Raw genomic sequence first — 15,852 nt, 5'->3', positions numbered from 1 at the left:
AGTTTCTAATTGTAAATAATCTCAATAATAATGAACTTATTTATTTTATGACATGAATTAAATGAAATTATTATTCAGCCCCATAAAAGTGATCAAGAGTAATGTTTTTTATCCAATTTATTATTTATATTCATAATTTCTATAAATCAATTTATTAATTATTTTAAAAAACATATTTTATAAAGTGAGTTTGGGTGGATTATGTTTTGCATTATACTTCTCTTCATCTTCCTTCATCAATTGCCTTATTTGAGCTTCAGGTAATAAATACCCCTTATAAGTATGAGGGAATCTAACATTATCCAATATTGCCAGGCGTGAAGCAACGTATGCTTTTGCATCATATTCATCAGCTGCTTTAATTTTAGCTAATATTTCTGCTCGAAATTCTTTTTCTTTTCTCAACCACTTTCGTTGAAGTTTATTAAAATACAAAGTTTTATATTTCCTTCTCCATTTCTTTAGTTTGTGGTTTTTCATTTTTCTACGCCTGATCCTAATCATTCGATGTGCTTTCTTCTCTATTTGTCCTTCTGGAGTAGGTAAATTAAAGGATTTGTCCGAAATTTTATCTTCTTTTGGTAATATGGATATTGTTAATGGATCAATAATTGTTCGCGGTATTTTCATTATTGGAGTATCAATGATTTTTCGATATATTCCTTGTGGTAAACCCAAATCAACGATATTGGAAGATGGAACTGCCGATACACGCAAATTAGGTTCATAATTAGACTTTGAAGTTATTGATGACTCATGAAGAAATGGTGGAAAGTAATTTTTATTTAAATCTTGATTAAATGCAGTAGAATATTTTGATATTAATAAACCTATAATAATTAATAAACATAATTAAGATTGTTTATAGCAATTAATGAATACAGCAGTAGTATTTCAAATAGGTTAGAACGTTTAAGTATTGTATGCTCCATATAATTATCATTAAATAATAAATTCATAATTTCACATAGTAAACTTACTAGTTTTTGCTATGTTCAAATATTGAAATGATCGACGTAACACGTTAGCCATTATTATTTGCAAAATTGGAGCAAATAACAGGACTTAGAATTCACATTACAACGTACTCCCAATAAAACGACAATAATACCGGAGATATTGTTGCTCGACCGATAATATACATATTCCACACCGATTGAGTTCAGAGCGCCAAGAAATGAATTAATGTTTTTTCTTCGTACAAGAGAAAATTCTATTCAATGATTTCTTTTTGATGTCGTTTTTCAATATAATTATTATGAAAATTGAAGGTTAAAATAATTGAGTCAAGTTTGGATCAAAATTAGATCTTTAATAATTAATTTTATCTGATCAAAAATGCATAAATTTACTTAATTATAAAAAATTATCGATATTTAATCCATACGAGTTTTAATTGTTCTGATGGTTACTTTGTCTTTTTCACTGAAAAAAAATTTAAAAATGATTAAACATTTGTAAAATAATTAGAATAAATTACAATTACAAAAAAAACACTTACATTATATGGACAATGGCTCCCCAACCAGAAATAGCATCACGGTCACAAGCATTAACAAGTGCTTGACTGATTGTTTCAAACAAATCTTCAGGCTCCAAATTGGGCTCATAAACTGTTTCACACATACCATAAAGCTGCTCTTCACATGTGCCACCGACAACAAAATCATCGGGTTCATTGATACAACCGATTAAATCCATATTGCAAATGTAGGGCTCATAGGTTACAGGATCAAGTCCCACAATTATTGGTTCAACAAAATAAGAGCCAAATCTCTTCTCATACAATAAATTAGAAACAACTGAAGCAAAAGTTTTTGGATGCATGCGTCTGTTTTCTTTAAGCTCATAAAGATTCAATCTGAATCTCAATCTCTCCATGACTGTTTGTACATCAGTAGCTAGTCCTGGCAATCCTAAATACAAATGTGGTCCCATTTCGAATATTTTTTGAAAGTCACAAGTTATTGTCTGTGCTTGAATACCAAATCTACGATCAGCAGCAATTGCTACACAATTTTTTCCTTTCATTGCGATTAACGCACCACCATTATAAGCTAAAATACTCTACAAAAAAATATAAATTTATTAGTCTCGTTTTAAAAAATTTAATGATATTAACATTTGAAAATTGAAACAATTTTTGAAACAAATCATAGTGTCATTACTAATAATTTAGTTACATTCACATAGCTATTAGATATTTTGAATAAATTAAGTCATAAGTTGTTGAAATGATTATTTTAATGATTTTTCAAATAAATCTAATTAAAAATAAAGTGTTCTTTAATTTCTTTGCAAAATTTCGATCAAACCTGCTTTGTCATTGAACCTACAACATTATCCTAACCTTCAAAAACGATTCATTGTTTTTATTTGATACTTTGATCTAATTTTTATTTTATTTCAAAAATTTATTAATAATATTTTTTGACAGTTATATTTAGATAGGTATTTACCATTTTTGTTGATGTTTTCAATAAATAATCACTCAAATATTAGTGAATGATGTACCAACACTAGGACCGTGATCAATTTGATACAACGAAAACGTCGGCGCACGCGTATAACAAAGAGCAGTGTATGTTCATACTGGTTGAAAACAATAAATTGATTATCAACCTTATTATTAGCAGATAAAGTGGGAATTATTCGCGGAAAATGTTGCAATCATTTTATCCCCACCAAAAAAATATGGCTGAATGTTATTAAGAACTGTTAAAGTTGTAGTTGTTTTCTCAGTGTTTTTATCAATAAAAACATTTAACAAATTAATGTAATCTATTTTATTATTAAAAATACTGAAAAATATATACACCATTTATAAATGAGGAGACAATCGTGTAAAATCGAGTAAAAAAATAGTTTATGTGAAATGTTTGCCTACATGCGAAAATCTGCAAATGTCATGAAATATAAAACAAAACGTAATTTATTTGTTAAACCATTATAGAATTTGAAACTGAAATTAAGTTATTTTTATCATAACAGAATTTGATTAATAGTCAAGGTAAGTAAATATCTCATAATAGAAGATATTTGATCACTAAACTTTCATTCACATCTAAAGTGTTTGTGACGCACATGGAAACATCTGGATCCCATGCTTTTGTCCTTCTCTGTCGCTTGATTTACAAATTTCAGGGTTAATCTAAAAATTCAAATATTAATGCTTTGAAACAAGGATTCTCTTGAATTATTAATACATTTACAATATACTTAATGCTTCAGTTTATTGACTTAGTCGAAAACTATTCCAGTTGCTTTCAGATGTTTTTATTGTTGGATTTCGGTTTTGTTAACCTGAAATGAATTCATGTAAATACAAAAGAAAGACTGAAGAAAAATGTTTAAAATATAATTTTCTATTTTTACACACATGGACGTATTTTTATATAATTCTAACCTCATTTAAATGATAAAATACGTACGATGAATCGTTGAAAATTGAGGGCTTGGATCAACGCCAGATTATTTCACGACAAGAAGAAAGAAATTTTTAATCGTTTCAACAATAAACAGTCCATTTCGTATCAACAACTATATTTCATTCATAAATTAGTTCATAAGATCAGCAAAGTCATCAATAATTTTTAAATAATATCTATTTTTTAAATTATTTTTCAGTTTTTGTAGTTACAACAAAAAATACAAAATTTCGGGGTTTACACTCGATGAACAAAACATTGACCAATACTACAAATATGTCATTGAAACCGAAAAAAGTTGATTTTGGACAAACTTGGGGTGTTTTGCAAGAAACTGTCAAAAGCGTTATTACACTAGCTGATGTCCCTCGATCGACGTGGAATGATAGATTTAGGTATGCAGAGAATGTAGTTAAAATAATGTTATTTAATATATAATCAATTTTTTTTTAATTAATCTGTATTTATCATGCTCTTTCAGTGACGTTTATTCCTTATGCGTTGCATACCCAGAACCCTTGGCAGATCGTTTGTATAATGAAACAAAAAGATTTCTGGACAATCATGTAACTCAATTGCTATCAAAAGTCCAATCTCAAGGAGAATCGGCATTATTACAAACTTATCATCGCTACTGGACGGAATATTCACAAGGAATAATTTATTTACATCGTTTATATTTGTATTTAAATCAACAACACATAAAAAAACAGAAAATAAAAGACGCCGAATTAATTTATGGGTCGTCAACGCAAAATAATGCAGATTGCCTAGAACAAATGGAGATTGGAGAATTAGGTTTAGATATATGGAAAAAGAAAATGATAGAGCCTTTAAAGAAGTCTTTAGTATCTTTATTACTTGAAGGAATTCATGCGGATCGTATGGGTGAAGCTCAAACAACAAAAACAGACGTAATTTGTGGAGTAATAGAGAGCTTTGTAGCAGTAGAAGCCTATAAAGTAAAAGGAGAATTAGAATTATATCAAGAAATCTTTGAAACACCATTTTTAGAAACCAGTGGAGAATTTTATTCTCGAGAAGCTTCAGAACTTTTACAACAATCTGATGTTACAAAATATATGGAACGAGTGACTTGGAGATTAATACAAGAAGACATGAGAGCTCATAATTTTTTACATCATACATCAGTGCCTAAGGTACGTCAGTGTTGTGAAGAAAAAATGATAGCTGGTCCTATTCGTTGGCTTCATGCAGAGTCAGCAACGATGATTGAAGAAGAACGTAAACGAGACCTATCACTACTTTATCCTTTATTACGTTCTATTCCTGGTGCTTTATCACCTTTGATAACAAAATTAACTCAGCATATAACTCAACAAGGTTTAAATGCCATAGGCGATCTTCAAGGTGAAAATGTGCATATACAATTTGTGGAAAATATGCTTAATGTTCATTCGAAATACTCACAAATGATTGGAGTTGTATTTAGAGGAGATCAAGCGTTTATGGCTGCTTTAGATAAAGCCTGTTCGGCAGCTGTGAATCATCGACCCCCTAGGCAACCAGCTCGGGCACCAGAATTATTAGCTAAATATTGTGATTCATTGTTGAAAAAATCCACAAAAGGAATTTCGGAGTCGGAAATTGATAAAAAACTTGCCAAGTCAATTACTGTGTTTAAATATGTTGATGATAAAGACGTTTTTCAGAAATTTTATGCCAGAATGTTGGCTAAAAGGTTGATCCATCAGCAATCTCAATCTATGGATGCTGAAGAAACGATGATTGATAGACTGAAGCAAATGTGTGGTTATGAGTTTACCAATAAACTTCATCGTATGTTTACTGACATGTCGGTTTCTGTTGATTTGAATGCAAAGTTTACTAATAGTCTTCGTGAACGTGATGCCGAAAATCAACTTGGCATTGGTTTTGTTATTTATGTGCTTCAGGCTGGTGCTTGGCCGTTAAGTTTACCAACATTTCCAGGGCAATTTCATGTTCCTCAACAATTAGAAAAATCAATTCAAGCATTTGAAAGCTTTTATCATGAACAGTTTAGTGGAAGAAAGCTTACTTGGCTTCATCATTTATCGCAAGGAGAATTAAAGCTCAATTATTTAAAAAAACCGTACCTTGTAACCGTTCAGACTTATCAAATGGCTTTGTTATTATTATTTGAACAATGTGATTCTATGACCTTTAATGAAGCAGCGGTTTCATTGCGACTGCATCATGATCAATTGGTCAAACATGCTGCTAGTCTTATTGATTGTAAAATTTTGAAAAAAAATACTGAAGGAGAAATTAAAGAAGATACTATTCTTTCGCTAAATCTTGATTATCATAATAAACGTACTAAGTTTCGTGTTACTGGAGCATTGCAAAAGGATGCACCACATGATGCTGAAGCCACACATCGCAGTGTTGATGACGACAGAAAACTTTATCTTCAAGCAGCTATTGTGAGAATTATGAAAAGCAGGAAACTGTTAAGACATAATCAGTTAGTTCAAGAGGTGAGTAAATGTTATCTCAATTTATCTACATTTTGGATTCATAATATATAAATATACACGTTTTAATCGTTTGATAATTGGATAGATAAGATTTTTTGAAACAATCATTAAATATTAAAAATAACGATAAGATTTTTAATTTCAATTTTACGTTTAATTATTCAACAGGTACTTGAACAATCCAAAGTAACATTTGCTCCGTCAATTGGTATGATCAAAAAATGTATTGAGGCACTTATCGATAAACAATATATTGAACGAACGCTTAATGGTGCTGATGAATACTCTTATGTCGCGTAATCACTAAGATAATGATAATTGATCTAATTTTTATTATTATTAACATTACTATTATTAATATTACTTAATTGGTATTTTATAATACTTAACTGATAAGCAATCAAATAAATAATTTATTTTCTTGCTTGTAGAATTATACTCCTGCCATGATTTACATAAAAAAAATCGAATATACAAATTGTAACTGATAGTTCATCTCTCGGATTGCTAAGTGTAAATATCATTGTATTTACTTGAATAATGATGCTAATATTCATAAGTATAAAACAATAATAATAGTAGTAGTAATAATAATAAAAATAAATAATAAGTTTAAGAATAGTGATAATAACAATAGTAAAGATAATGACATCAGGGCAAACAAATATTTACAAATTTTAATGAAAAATAAATTTCAATAAAACTAATTAAAAGTTGTTAATAAAGTATTGTAATCGCTTAATTGCTCTAAAAAAAAAGAAAACCATTAACGGAAAAATGTAATATATTCACATTAAATAAAGACGTTACTATTTTATTTGACTTATCAGTTAATAATTATTATTTTCATCATTTTGTGAATAGGCAATTTGAGATATATTATTTATAATTTTAATAAAAATTTTTTCTTTGATTTAAAATAAAATTGATAATATTTATAAGAAAGTGATAGATTTTTTTTGTTAAATTGTTAATCAATTTTGAAATTTATAAACAATAAATTAAATAACTTTTAATTAAAAATAAATTGAAGAAGTAAATTATTTATTAGATTAAATTTTAAATTATGATCGCGGAGTTTTTAGTTGCAAAAGATCTGGATCTAAAAGTGGATTATCATCATGCTCAGCTGGTTTATTTAAGGTATTGATGATCAAAGGCGAGGTAGTTGCAACATTTGTGAATGGAGAAAAACCAGCCCACTCCATTCCTAGATAAATTGGCGGCGGACTTCCTAATGGTGCTTCTAAAAGTAATTGTTCAGTGTTTTGTTGTTGGTGATGGTGTTGGTGTTGCATAGGTTGCTGTTGATGGTGTTGTACTTCTTGACAAATGTCTGGTGATAGATGTGACGTCATGCCAACTTTACATTGTTTTTCTTGTTTTCGCCACTTTGCCCGTCTATTTTGAAACCACACCTTAAAATGTTTATAAATTTAATTATGAAAACTTAATATAACATTTAGAAATTGTAAATAGATCATTTGGCCGTTTTTTTAATAATTATTCTTTCTTTTTTGGTTGTCACTAATATTATGGAAAATATACCTGAACTCTAGCTTCGGTTAATTGAATTCTTAGAGCAAGTTCTTCACGAAAAAAAACGTCGGGATAATGAGTTTTCTGAAAAGCACGTTCTAGTTCTTCTAATTGAAAGTTTGTAAAAGTCGTGCGATACCTTCGTTGTTTTCTTTTGCCTACGCCGACGGAAATTTGGTGACGGTCATCGCTTCCAGGACTAGGTGAAAAGTCGTACGCTTTAAGGAAATTGAATCAGATATAGATGATAAAAAAATCTATATGTCAAATAAAAAAAAAGATTATATTTTAATAAGCTGTTGATACAAAAATTTTAATAAATAAATAAATTGTATTTATGTATTTATGTAAAAAAGAAAAAAAATTACAGTTTTAGTGAATATTTAAAAAAAAAAGTTCTAGTTTCTGAATTCAATTCACTGTCAAAAGATGAACCTCAATAATGATGAAGAAGAACGTTGACACTATTGCTTCTATCAATAAAAAAAAATTGTAAACTTTAAAAAGAAAAAAAAAATACAAGTAAAATAAAGCAATTAATAAAATTGAATAAACTGGCAATGCTCAGCCTTTAGTATAGTTAATGTATTTAAAAATAATTAAATTGAAGGCCCTAAATTACGTTAGGACTAGTGGGGTTGAGCCACTTGGTTGGGGTATGACATGTTTCAATAGGAGAAGAGATAGTTAGTTAATTAGATAAAATAATACGAGTAACAAGTAAGCTTAAAGCACAACGAATAAACTTTTAGTCTTAGTCACTTACTGAATTTAGCTGGGAAACAAACTGAAGATTGACCTGCCATCAAGCCAGCAATTGTATTTGACTGAAGATCTGCATTTATTTCTTCATTGACGGCTTCTGAACCCGCAACTATCACATCAGGCAAAGAATCCCGTGGTGTATTTACAAGATAAAGTTCACGATTTTCAACATTATCATCATCCTCAGCTTTTAAATCCATGCCCGAGTGGAAGAAATCTTCTCCAAAGCTTTCGTGCTCTGGATTGTCCGTTTTTGATGGTGAAATTGGACCCACGGGCCCTTGATTTACTTCTGACTCCGTTTTTTATAAATAAATACTCAGTGATTTAATTAAAAAGTAAAGTGGTATTTAAATATAATTAATTCAACTAAAATACAACAATAAAATAATAAATTAAAAAAATGACGAAGAGTCGTTGCTGTAATTGAATCACGAGTCGGTTATACACTAGACCACGTACTTGTGGACGTTGTCCACTGTCAGGTCTTTTTCTCTTTTCTTCATACATTTTGCAACCTCTCGCTCTTATTTTTGTCTTTGTTCTTCAACATTTTTTTTCTTTCTTTCTTTTTTACCTCACACTCACCTGTGTGATTGAGAGAACTGAGCGAGAAAGAGAATAAAGGTGTTTTAGGGGTGACAAGAGTGTGTTACTTTCGAATGGGCTTCCCTGTCTCCAGGGGCTGCTCCGAAACCTTTTTAATGCTGACAATCGATATGACTGTGATATTTTATCATTCATTTATTCTTACATTGTTAAATGAAATTGTTTTATGATATAAATTCCAGATATATATCTTTGTTTTTGCTCTTTCTCATGACAACTTCTTATATCATTGATATGTATTGAAAATAATTTGAAGAAATTCAATCGTTTCAATTTTGTCTTAAAATTAGAGTGATAATGGGTGGGTATAAATAAAGAAATCAGAATTATTTTAAGTGAAATAAAAATTATATTTACAAAAAAATAGTTTGTATTACATTAACAAAGACTGTTATCGGTGAACAATCATTTGAACTAACTAACATTATTCTTACAATTATCTTCTCATCAATAGCAATTTATATTATACATTCTTAATACTTATAAATAAAATTAATAAGTGCTTATATTTATAAATGCAATCACACCAGCCGAGTTGTGCTTATTAAAATAAATAAATTATTAGTCTAATAACATCTCCGTTTTCTTAGTCGTAATTTTTTTACGAAGTTTTGATACAAATTTGTATTTTTCATTAAACGTAGAAAAGTCGAACTCGACTCGTGGAGACCAGTAAATCATCGTCGAAAAATTTGGTTTCTATTACTACGTTTCCACTAAAAAAAAAAAAAAGTTAAATGTAAAACAATAGATTTATAATTATGTTAAAATAAATTACAAATAACTAAAACAAATAAATAAAAGATAAGAATTATCAATAAATTACTCACTTTAGAACATTGGCTGGCATCATTTGACTTTCAGGAGCAGCCTGAATAAGACTTTGCCAAGTATTTGTACTATTAGGAATGACGAACCCAAACTCAAAGAACCATTCTTCTAAACATCTTCCTTTGAATAAGACTTTTTGTTCAAGTCTAAATCTCTCTAAGGGTTCAGCGGAGCTGAAATTTATTTCTCGTGAGATGGCACGGCATTTGAGAATTTTCTTGGGTACTCTAGCTTCATGTTCGACATCAGGAACTGACCTACAACATACGAAATTAATTTCAATTCTTTTAACATGAATTAAAATGCAATTATTGAATCGAAAGTAAAATCATTTGCTAAAATTAAGATAAAACGAAATATATCAGAATTATAATAAAACAAATCTACTAAAGTTAAAGTCGTAATTATTAATAAATTTGATGATAAAAAATCATTATTTGTATAAATACTTACAAATCTTCATTTCCTTGCCATAAAATTTTTCCACTATCTGCGTCTCTTAAATTCATCCAATTACTATATGATTATAAGTTTTCAATTAAGGAAAAAATATCAGTTATAATTTTACATGCATTAAAAAAATATAATTAAAAATTTTGAGTAATAATTATTCATTTTGTGACCAAACATCAAAAACATAACCTAATAAGGTTAGGTTATTAGGTTATGTTTTTGTGTACATTTATTATGTTCATAATTTTTATTATAAATACAATTTTTTTTAAAAAAAGGATACACTTGAAAGCCTTTGAGAATATCTTCACTTCTTGAAGGCATTGTGAATAATAATTGATTGCAGTATTGTTAAAAATTAACAATAATAATTTTCTAAAAAAGGTCGAACACCTGAAACAATGTCAACTGGCGTCTTTGGCGTCGCTATGATTGATCCTCCATTTTTCAGCACATACATTCAGCGCCATCTGATTGTTTAGTTTCTTTTCCTTTTAAACTTGAGCAGGTGATTTGTAATAAATAAAAGCGCGAAATTTGAATAATTATGTTATTTGATACAAAAAAATTAACTGTAGAATTTTTTGAATAATTTTATTTTTTTCGGTATGCTTTCAGTCAATACCTTTTTCAATGAAAAAAATAATAAATAAATAAATAAAAGTATGACTAATTGGTATAATTAAAATGTAAAAAATAATTTACAGAAGAAAAATTGAATAGCATCGAAAAACAAAAAAGAAATAACACATCTAAAGTCTTTGTGATGTATAAAAGAGTTCAACGACCACCGAGGCATAGAAAATTGAGCGTGAATTCATCTCTTGGCATACTAAAAAATATTTTCCGTAACTAAAAAAGAATTGAATAGGAATAAATAAATGTCATCGAGCAAAAAAATGATATAGTATATTTTTCGAGGTTATATAAAAATCAATGGTATGTCTTGATCGATAGTTCAGCTAATTGGCATTTTATAAAAGGCTAGTGACAATTTTTCTGTTTTCTATTGAACCCAGTGCTCCCTTCGGTCTGTTGCTAACAATAGAATAAATGTCTAGATCTAGGTCCTGGGTCTAAAGTTTTCACGCCCGTTGACCTGTTCAAGGGTTTGTTGAGGATGTTGGCACAATACATCTCTAGTGTATATGTTTGTGAAAGCAACTCGCACACGACTAAAAAACAATAATGACGCAGTGGGATTGGTTGAGGAGATTTGCGATGGTATGACGTAGTCAAACGTTGCGCAAGCTCCGGGATGAAATGGGGATGAAAGCTCTGCAAGCTCATCTAGCAGCAGAGGTAGAATAAGGTACATACGTCAGAATGACGGAGGGATAAAACAGCGCCGGATTGTGGAATCACGTCACGAGTGGAGATGCGTCTCAAGGGAGGGTAAACATATCACGTTAATTATTTTTCTTCATTTATTCGTCGGAAAGAATCGATCAGTGATGGGAGTGTCTGATGCAGGGGTAGATATTCAACGAAGGGTGTAGGAAGTGTAGGGAAAGGCATCTGTGGACAGTGATTGGATTGAAAAAAGCTGAAAAGAATGGCAAGTTCAGCAACAACTGATGGGGTTGAAGCTGATGCTAGTCTGGCTGGCGCCCCAAGAAATCCTCTCACTTGTGGTGTCTGCCAAGATTACTATTCAGAGCCGTGTCTTCTCTCCTGCTTCCACACGGTATGCGCAAGATGCATACGAGGACCGCACCTGGATGGAAAAGTCGTCTGTCCAATTTGCGGGTAACCCATACTTTATTTGTATTTCAGTTGTTTCAATTTCTTTCATCAATCCATCGGTTTTACAGACAAATTACTCAACTCGAAGAAGGTGCACAAATGCCTCCGGTAGATCAATTGATATGTCAACTAGTAGAGATCGCGAATTCAGAAAATCCAGCTTGTGCCAATTGCGACAAACGTGACAAATCAACTATGTTTTTTTGCACAACATGTGGTATGTTGATAGCTTGAGTAATTTATGCATATTTACTTGGCATAACTATAATATTTACTTATCAACAGGTCAAGCTTTATGTACCCACTGTCGAGAACATACTCATCGTGCGAAAATGTTCTCATCACATGAAGTTGTGCATATGAGCAAATGCTCGAAAGAAACTCAAAAACGTTGTCCAACTCATGGCGATTTATTTATTATGTACAGCCAAAGTACTAAGTCTATGTTATGTGCAACCTGCCTTCGAGATACACCAAATGACGCTAGGATCCATTGTGTTGATATTGATACGGCGTGGCAACAAGCATCAAAAAAAATGGAAAGAGCAGCCAATTCGATTTGTGAACTGCAGGCTGGGGTGCGTGATGGTTTATTAGCTCTAAAAAGCCAACTTGATGAATTGCGACATAATTTAGATTCCGAAAAGCGCACTCTTAATTCGTATTGCCAAGGGATGCAAGATGCTATTACGAAAACTCACCAATCGGTTTCAGCTGAATTACAAAGACAATTTGAAATAAAAGAAAGAATGGTTCGATCTCAATTGCTAAGTCTGGGGTCAGCTCTTCCAGTTTTACAGATGCATTTAATGCTTTGTACTGTATTTACTAGTGGAGCTACCAAATATCAATTTCTCGAGCTCGCTCATCCTATGCTTGAACGACTTGGTCATGTCGCTCAACTGGTATACCCGTCCAGACCACCTGTACTAACTGGTCACTTTAAAATCAATTATCGAAATAAATTTGTCCGTGTGCTTCAGCCGTTTATTGGACAATTAAATACTGGGCACAAGGATTTATATGACCACACTCATCAAATCTCAACAGAGCCCCAACTTCTTCAGGCAAGAATCCTTTTTTTCATGCTAACAGACTATTGTACTAAAGTTGGTCAAGAATTATCTTGAGTTTTTCAACTTTTTTCTAGTCTTTTACCTACTTACCCTTTTATTCTATTGTTGATTCTTTAGAGTATATTGTATTTTAGGTTTCAAGTTTAATGTTGGCTATTTTGCAGAGCACAAAAGCGAGCACAAGACTACCTAAGTCTACAGTAGATGCTGGACCATTTTCAAGCCATTGCCGAACTTTTGATTCACAACTAAAGGAATTGAGTCAACAACTAATGACTGTGAAGGAGAGGCTCAATGAATTGCATCGAGATGTAACACTTTTGAGACGTGCTAATACTCCGCCACTTGGATCAAGATATGATCATGTTGCTCGAGACTGTAGATTATTAGAACAACAGTTAGAACAGCATCAAATTGAATTGGAACGACTGAGAGACATCTTTGATGCTCTTTGGGAAGAGCAGTTGTGTAAAATTCACATTGAAAAAGAAATCTTCCATTCACAAATGAATGACATCTTGATGTTGAGAGGTGAAGTTAAACAACTGCAGACGTTGACGCAACAGTTGGAGCCTTTTGTTAAATCCTTTTCGGCTGGAGTGGCTGCCGGAGAAATGAGTGCTGCTGCTGCTGACGCTGCAGGCCATCAACATTTGCAAGCACTTTTAGATCATTTCACAAGACTACAAATGCAAGAACCTCAACAACAAGCCTCTTCTAAAGATTGTAGACATGCTAAAGCTTCTAGTGTAACTGATAACATTCTCTATATGAAAGGTGAGGCAATTATTAAATTTCAAAGGAAAGTTAAAGTAATCTGATGATAAATTTACTTTACGTGCTTGTAATTTGGCAGAGTCGAAAGATGCTCCAAGAAGTAGGACACCGTCTGGTGGTGTGGGGGCTCTTCTTGATTCTGCAGGAAACATTATTGTTTATGGAACTGCTAAGTCTTCAGAAGCTAAGCGAGGAGTTCTAAGTCAATTACTTGAAAAAGCAAGACCAAGAGAAGATAGAAAAAAATCACCCGGACGAGAAGAAAGTAGAGATCGAAGTCAAAGTCGAAGATCTCGAAAATCCCCTGATGGTCAAAAACCTAAAACTCCACCAGGCCATTCGTCTACTAGTAAAGTTCGCTCACTCTATCGTTCGTTAAAAGGTGGAACTGGGGGAGATACAGGAGATAACATCGAGCAAGAAAAAGTTCCTGAAAGTCAACAACAACAACAACAACAGCAACAGGTTTCTGGTAAGGCTATCTTATCTGTTTTAAAAAGTTAGTCTTTAGTTTTCTCCTCTTCCTAATTTCCACTTCCAGGAACTACTGAAGACAGTGAGTATCAGAGGATATCTGATGCATCAACTCTTGGAGAAGCCAAAAAATCACGAGTTCAAGCACAAATTCATGCTGCTCCATCAGAAGATCCCAATCCTATTTCTGAAAGACAAAAAACTGTTAAAGTTTATCCAGCAAGTGATTCAGAAGATGTTTTTTACTCAACTGAAAAGAATGCTGATGTAAGAAGAAGAAGACGAGCAAGCTGTGATAGCATCAGTACTACAGGATCCGGTAGTCGAAGATCAAGTATTGTTGATGGCACTGGAGGTCAAGGTCAAGATCCAAGAAAAACTGTTCTAGTATTGATTGGAACTTCCTCGTCTAAATCTACTCCAAGTCTAGTGCAAAAACAACGCTCATGGGAAACTTTTCCGCGGCCTAAAAGCAAAAGATCTCCAGTAAGTACTGCAGCTACTGAAGCTTCTGTTACAGGTCTTGGTCCTTTGAAGAAAGCCGATAGCTTCGAGGGCCATGAAGAGGCTGTTAGAACTCTTGTTGCTGCTGTGCAAGAAACACGAGTTCAAAGACATCACCATGCTCATCACCATCGCCATCATCGTAAAAGTAAAACGAATTAAATTTTTTTTTATTACTTTTTACTATCCCGTAAATTTTTTAATTACAATAAGGGATTTTTTAAATCACAATTTACATTATTTCAAATGAAAAAGGTAATGCAAAATGAACGCATGAATGATGCTGCCAACTAATAAGTGAATTGTTAGTTATTTAATGTTAATTATATAATTGTACTAATTGTGCCGGCGAATAAATACTTAATAACAGTGAAACTTAGAGCCTTTACTAGGTAATACGTAGATAAAAATAAATAAATATTAACATAGGTGAAAAATAAAAAATTCTCAATATTCTATTTATCTTCCAATTTATGTTAAATAAACTATTATTAAACTGTTAAACTCATGAATACATATGTGGCAAATTGGAAGATAAATGAAATAATTAGAATGATTAATATTGAAATAATCAATTGATAGATTAAAAAAATAAAAAATCAATAAACGACACTGCCAACCGTCACGATACGAATTTAATATGAGCTCGACATGTTATTGCTCCAAAATATAATTAATAAATAGATAATAAAAAAAAAAAAGATAAACGTAAAAAATGTTGATTAAATGTCGAATAAAAATATTATCGAGTCACAAGAGTTAAGAATAGTCTAATAAAAAAATTAAATAAAAAAAACACCAAGAGATAAAATGAATAAATGATCAAATTCAAGTATCAAATGATGACTGTGTTAAAATATAAACTACTTAAAGAAACGTTTTTAAATGAATTAATCTACATTCCATTGTGGACAATTTTAATAATTAAAGTAATTGAAAATAAAACAATAAAACATACCTTTGAATTAATTTTTTAGGTTCTATCGATTACAGAACCCTCGAATGCTCATGAAATAATGGAATTATTATGTATGTTATTAACTTATTCATAGGAAAAGTATTAAAAATGAGATAAATAAAATTTACAATTATAAAAAATATATAAAGTATGGAAAAAAATTATATATAAACAAATGAAACAGTGTACACTTAATCAATCATCCATGA

At 31.1% G+C, this 15,852-nt stretch overlaps 6 protein-coding genes across 7 annotated transcripts; 2 read left to right on the top strand and 4 right to left on the bottom strand.

Annotated features, from left to right (window-relative positions):
* Positions 1-99: 99 nt before the first annotated feature.
* LOC118066264 (uncharacterized) lies at positions 100-1,118 on the bottom strand. The gene is made up of 2 exons (XM_035082175.1): positions 981-1,118; positions 100-830 (listed from the first exon to the last, which is right to left on the bottom strand). The coding sequence occupies exons 1-2, from the start codon at positions 1,030-1,032 to the stop codon at positions 178-180; spliced, it is 705 nt and encodes a 234-aa protein (XP_034938066.1). The 5' UTR covers positions 1,033-1,118; the 3' UTR covers positions 100-177.
* A 173-nt stretch (positions 1,119-1,291) lies between these two features.
* On the bottom strand, positions 1,292-2,615 carry Prosbeta3 (proteasome subunit beta type-3). Its single transcript, XM_035082088.1, has 3 exons — positions 2,460-2,615; positions 1,502-2,067; positions 1,292-1,425 (listed from the first exon to the last, which is right to left on the bottom strand). The coding sequence occupies exons 1-3, from the start codon at positions 2,460-2,462 to the stop codon at positions 1,377-1,379; spliced, it is 618 nt and encodes a 205-aa protein (XP_034937979.1). The 5' UTR covers positions 2,463-2,615; the 3' UTR covers positions 1,292-1,376.
* Positions 2,616-2,687: 72 nt separating this feature from the next.
* On the top strand, positions 2,688-6,567 carry Cul2 (cullin 2). The gene is made up of 4 exons (XM_035082087.1): positions 2,688-3,010; positions 3,628-3,823; positions 3,910-5,911; positions 6,080-6,567. Exons 2-4 carry the CDS (start codon positions 3,675-3,677, stop codon positions 6,209-6,211), a joined length of 2,283 nt encoding a protein of 760 aa, XP_034937978.1. The 5' UTR covers positions 2,688-3,010; positions 3,628-3,674; the 3' UTR covers positions 6,212-6,567.
* A 408-nt stretch (positions 6,568-6,975) lies between these two features.
* LOC118066223 (paired mesoderm homeobox protein 1-like) lies at positions 6,976-8,559 on the bottom strand. Its single transcript, XM_035082091.1, has 3 exons — positions 8,217-8,559; positions 7,460-7,668; positions 6,976-7,329 (listed from the first exon to the last, which is right to left on the bottom strand). The coding sequence occupies exons 1-3, from the start codon at positions 8,413-8,415 to the stop codon at positions 6,976-6,978; spliced, it is 762 nt and encodes a 253-aa protein (XP_034937982.1). The 5' UTR covers positions 8,416-8,559.
* Positions 8,560-9,202: 643 nt separating this feature from the next.
* PrBP (Prenyl-binding protein) lies at positions 9,203-10,530 on the bottom strand. The gene is made up of 4 exons (XM_035082090.1): positions 10,392-10,530; positions 10,109-10,171; positions 9,655-9,912; positions 9,203-9,540 (listed from the first exon to the last, which is right to left on the bottom strand). Exons 1-4 carry the CDS (start codon positions 10,430-10,432, stop codon positions 9,459-9,461), a joined length of 444 nt encoding a protein of 147 aa, XP_034937981.1. The 5' UTR covers positions 10,433-10,530; the 3' UTR covers positions 9,203-9,458.
* A 566-nt stretch (positions 10,531-11,096) lies between these two features.
* LOC118066255 (RING finger protein 207-like) lies at positions 11,097-15,685 on the top strand. Of its 2 annotated transcripts, XM_035082159.1 has the most exons (7): positions 11,097-11,503; positions 11,582-11,857; positions 11,923-12,071; positions 12,140-12,921; positions 13,095-13,707; positions 13,787-14,179; positions 14,249-15,685. In XM_035082159.1, exons 2-7 carry the CDS (start codon positions 11,664-11,666, stop codon positions 14,845-14,847), a joined length of 2,730 nt encoding a protein of 909 aa, XP_034938050.1. In that variant the 5' UTR covers positions 11,097-11,503; positions 11,582-11,663; the 3' UTR covers positions 14,848-15,685. The 2 variants fall into 2 exon arrangements, with proteins under 2 accessions (XP_034938050.1, XP_034938049.1); XM_035082158.1 differs by having other exon boundaries at positions 11,097-11,857.
* Positions 15,686-15,852: the final 167 nt, after the last annotated feature.

This window comes from Chelonus insularis, unplaced genomic scaffold (assembly GCF_013357705.1).
Source record: "Chelonus insularis isolate UGA/USDA-ARS -01 unplaced genomic scaffold, ASM1335770v1 contig_338_pilon, whole genome shotgun sequence".
In the NCBI taxonomy this organism is placed as follows: Eukaryota; Metazoa; Arthropoda; class Insecta; order Hymenoptera; family Braconidae; genus Chelonus; species Chelonus insularis.
Note: the sequence above shows the minus strand (reverse complement) of the source record. Positions and strands in the feature narration are given on the sequence as shown.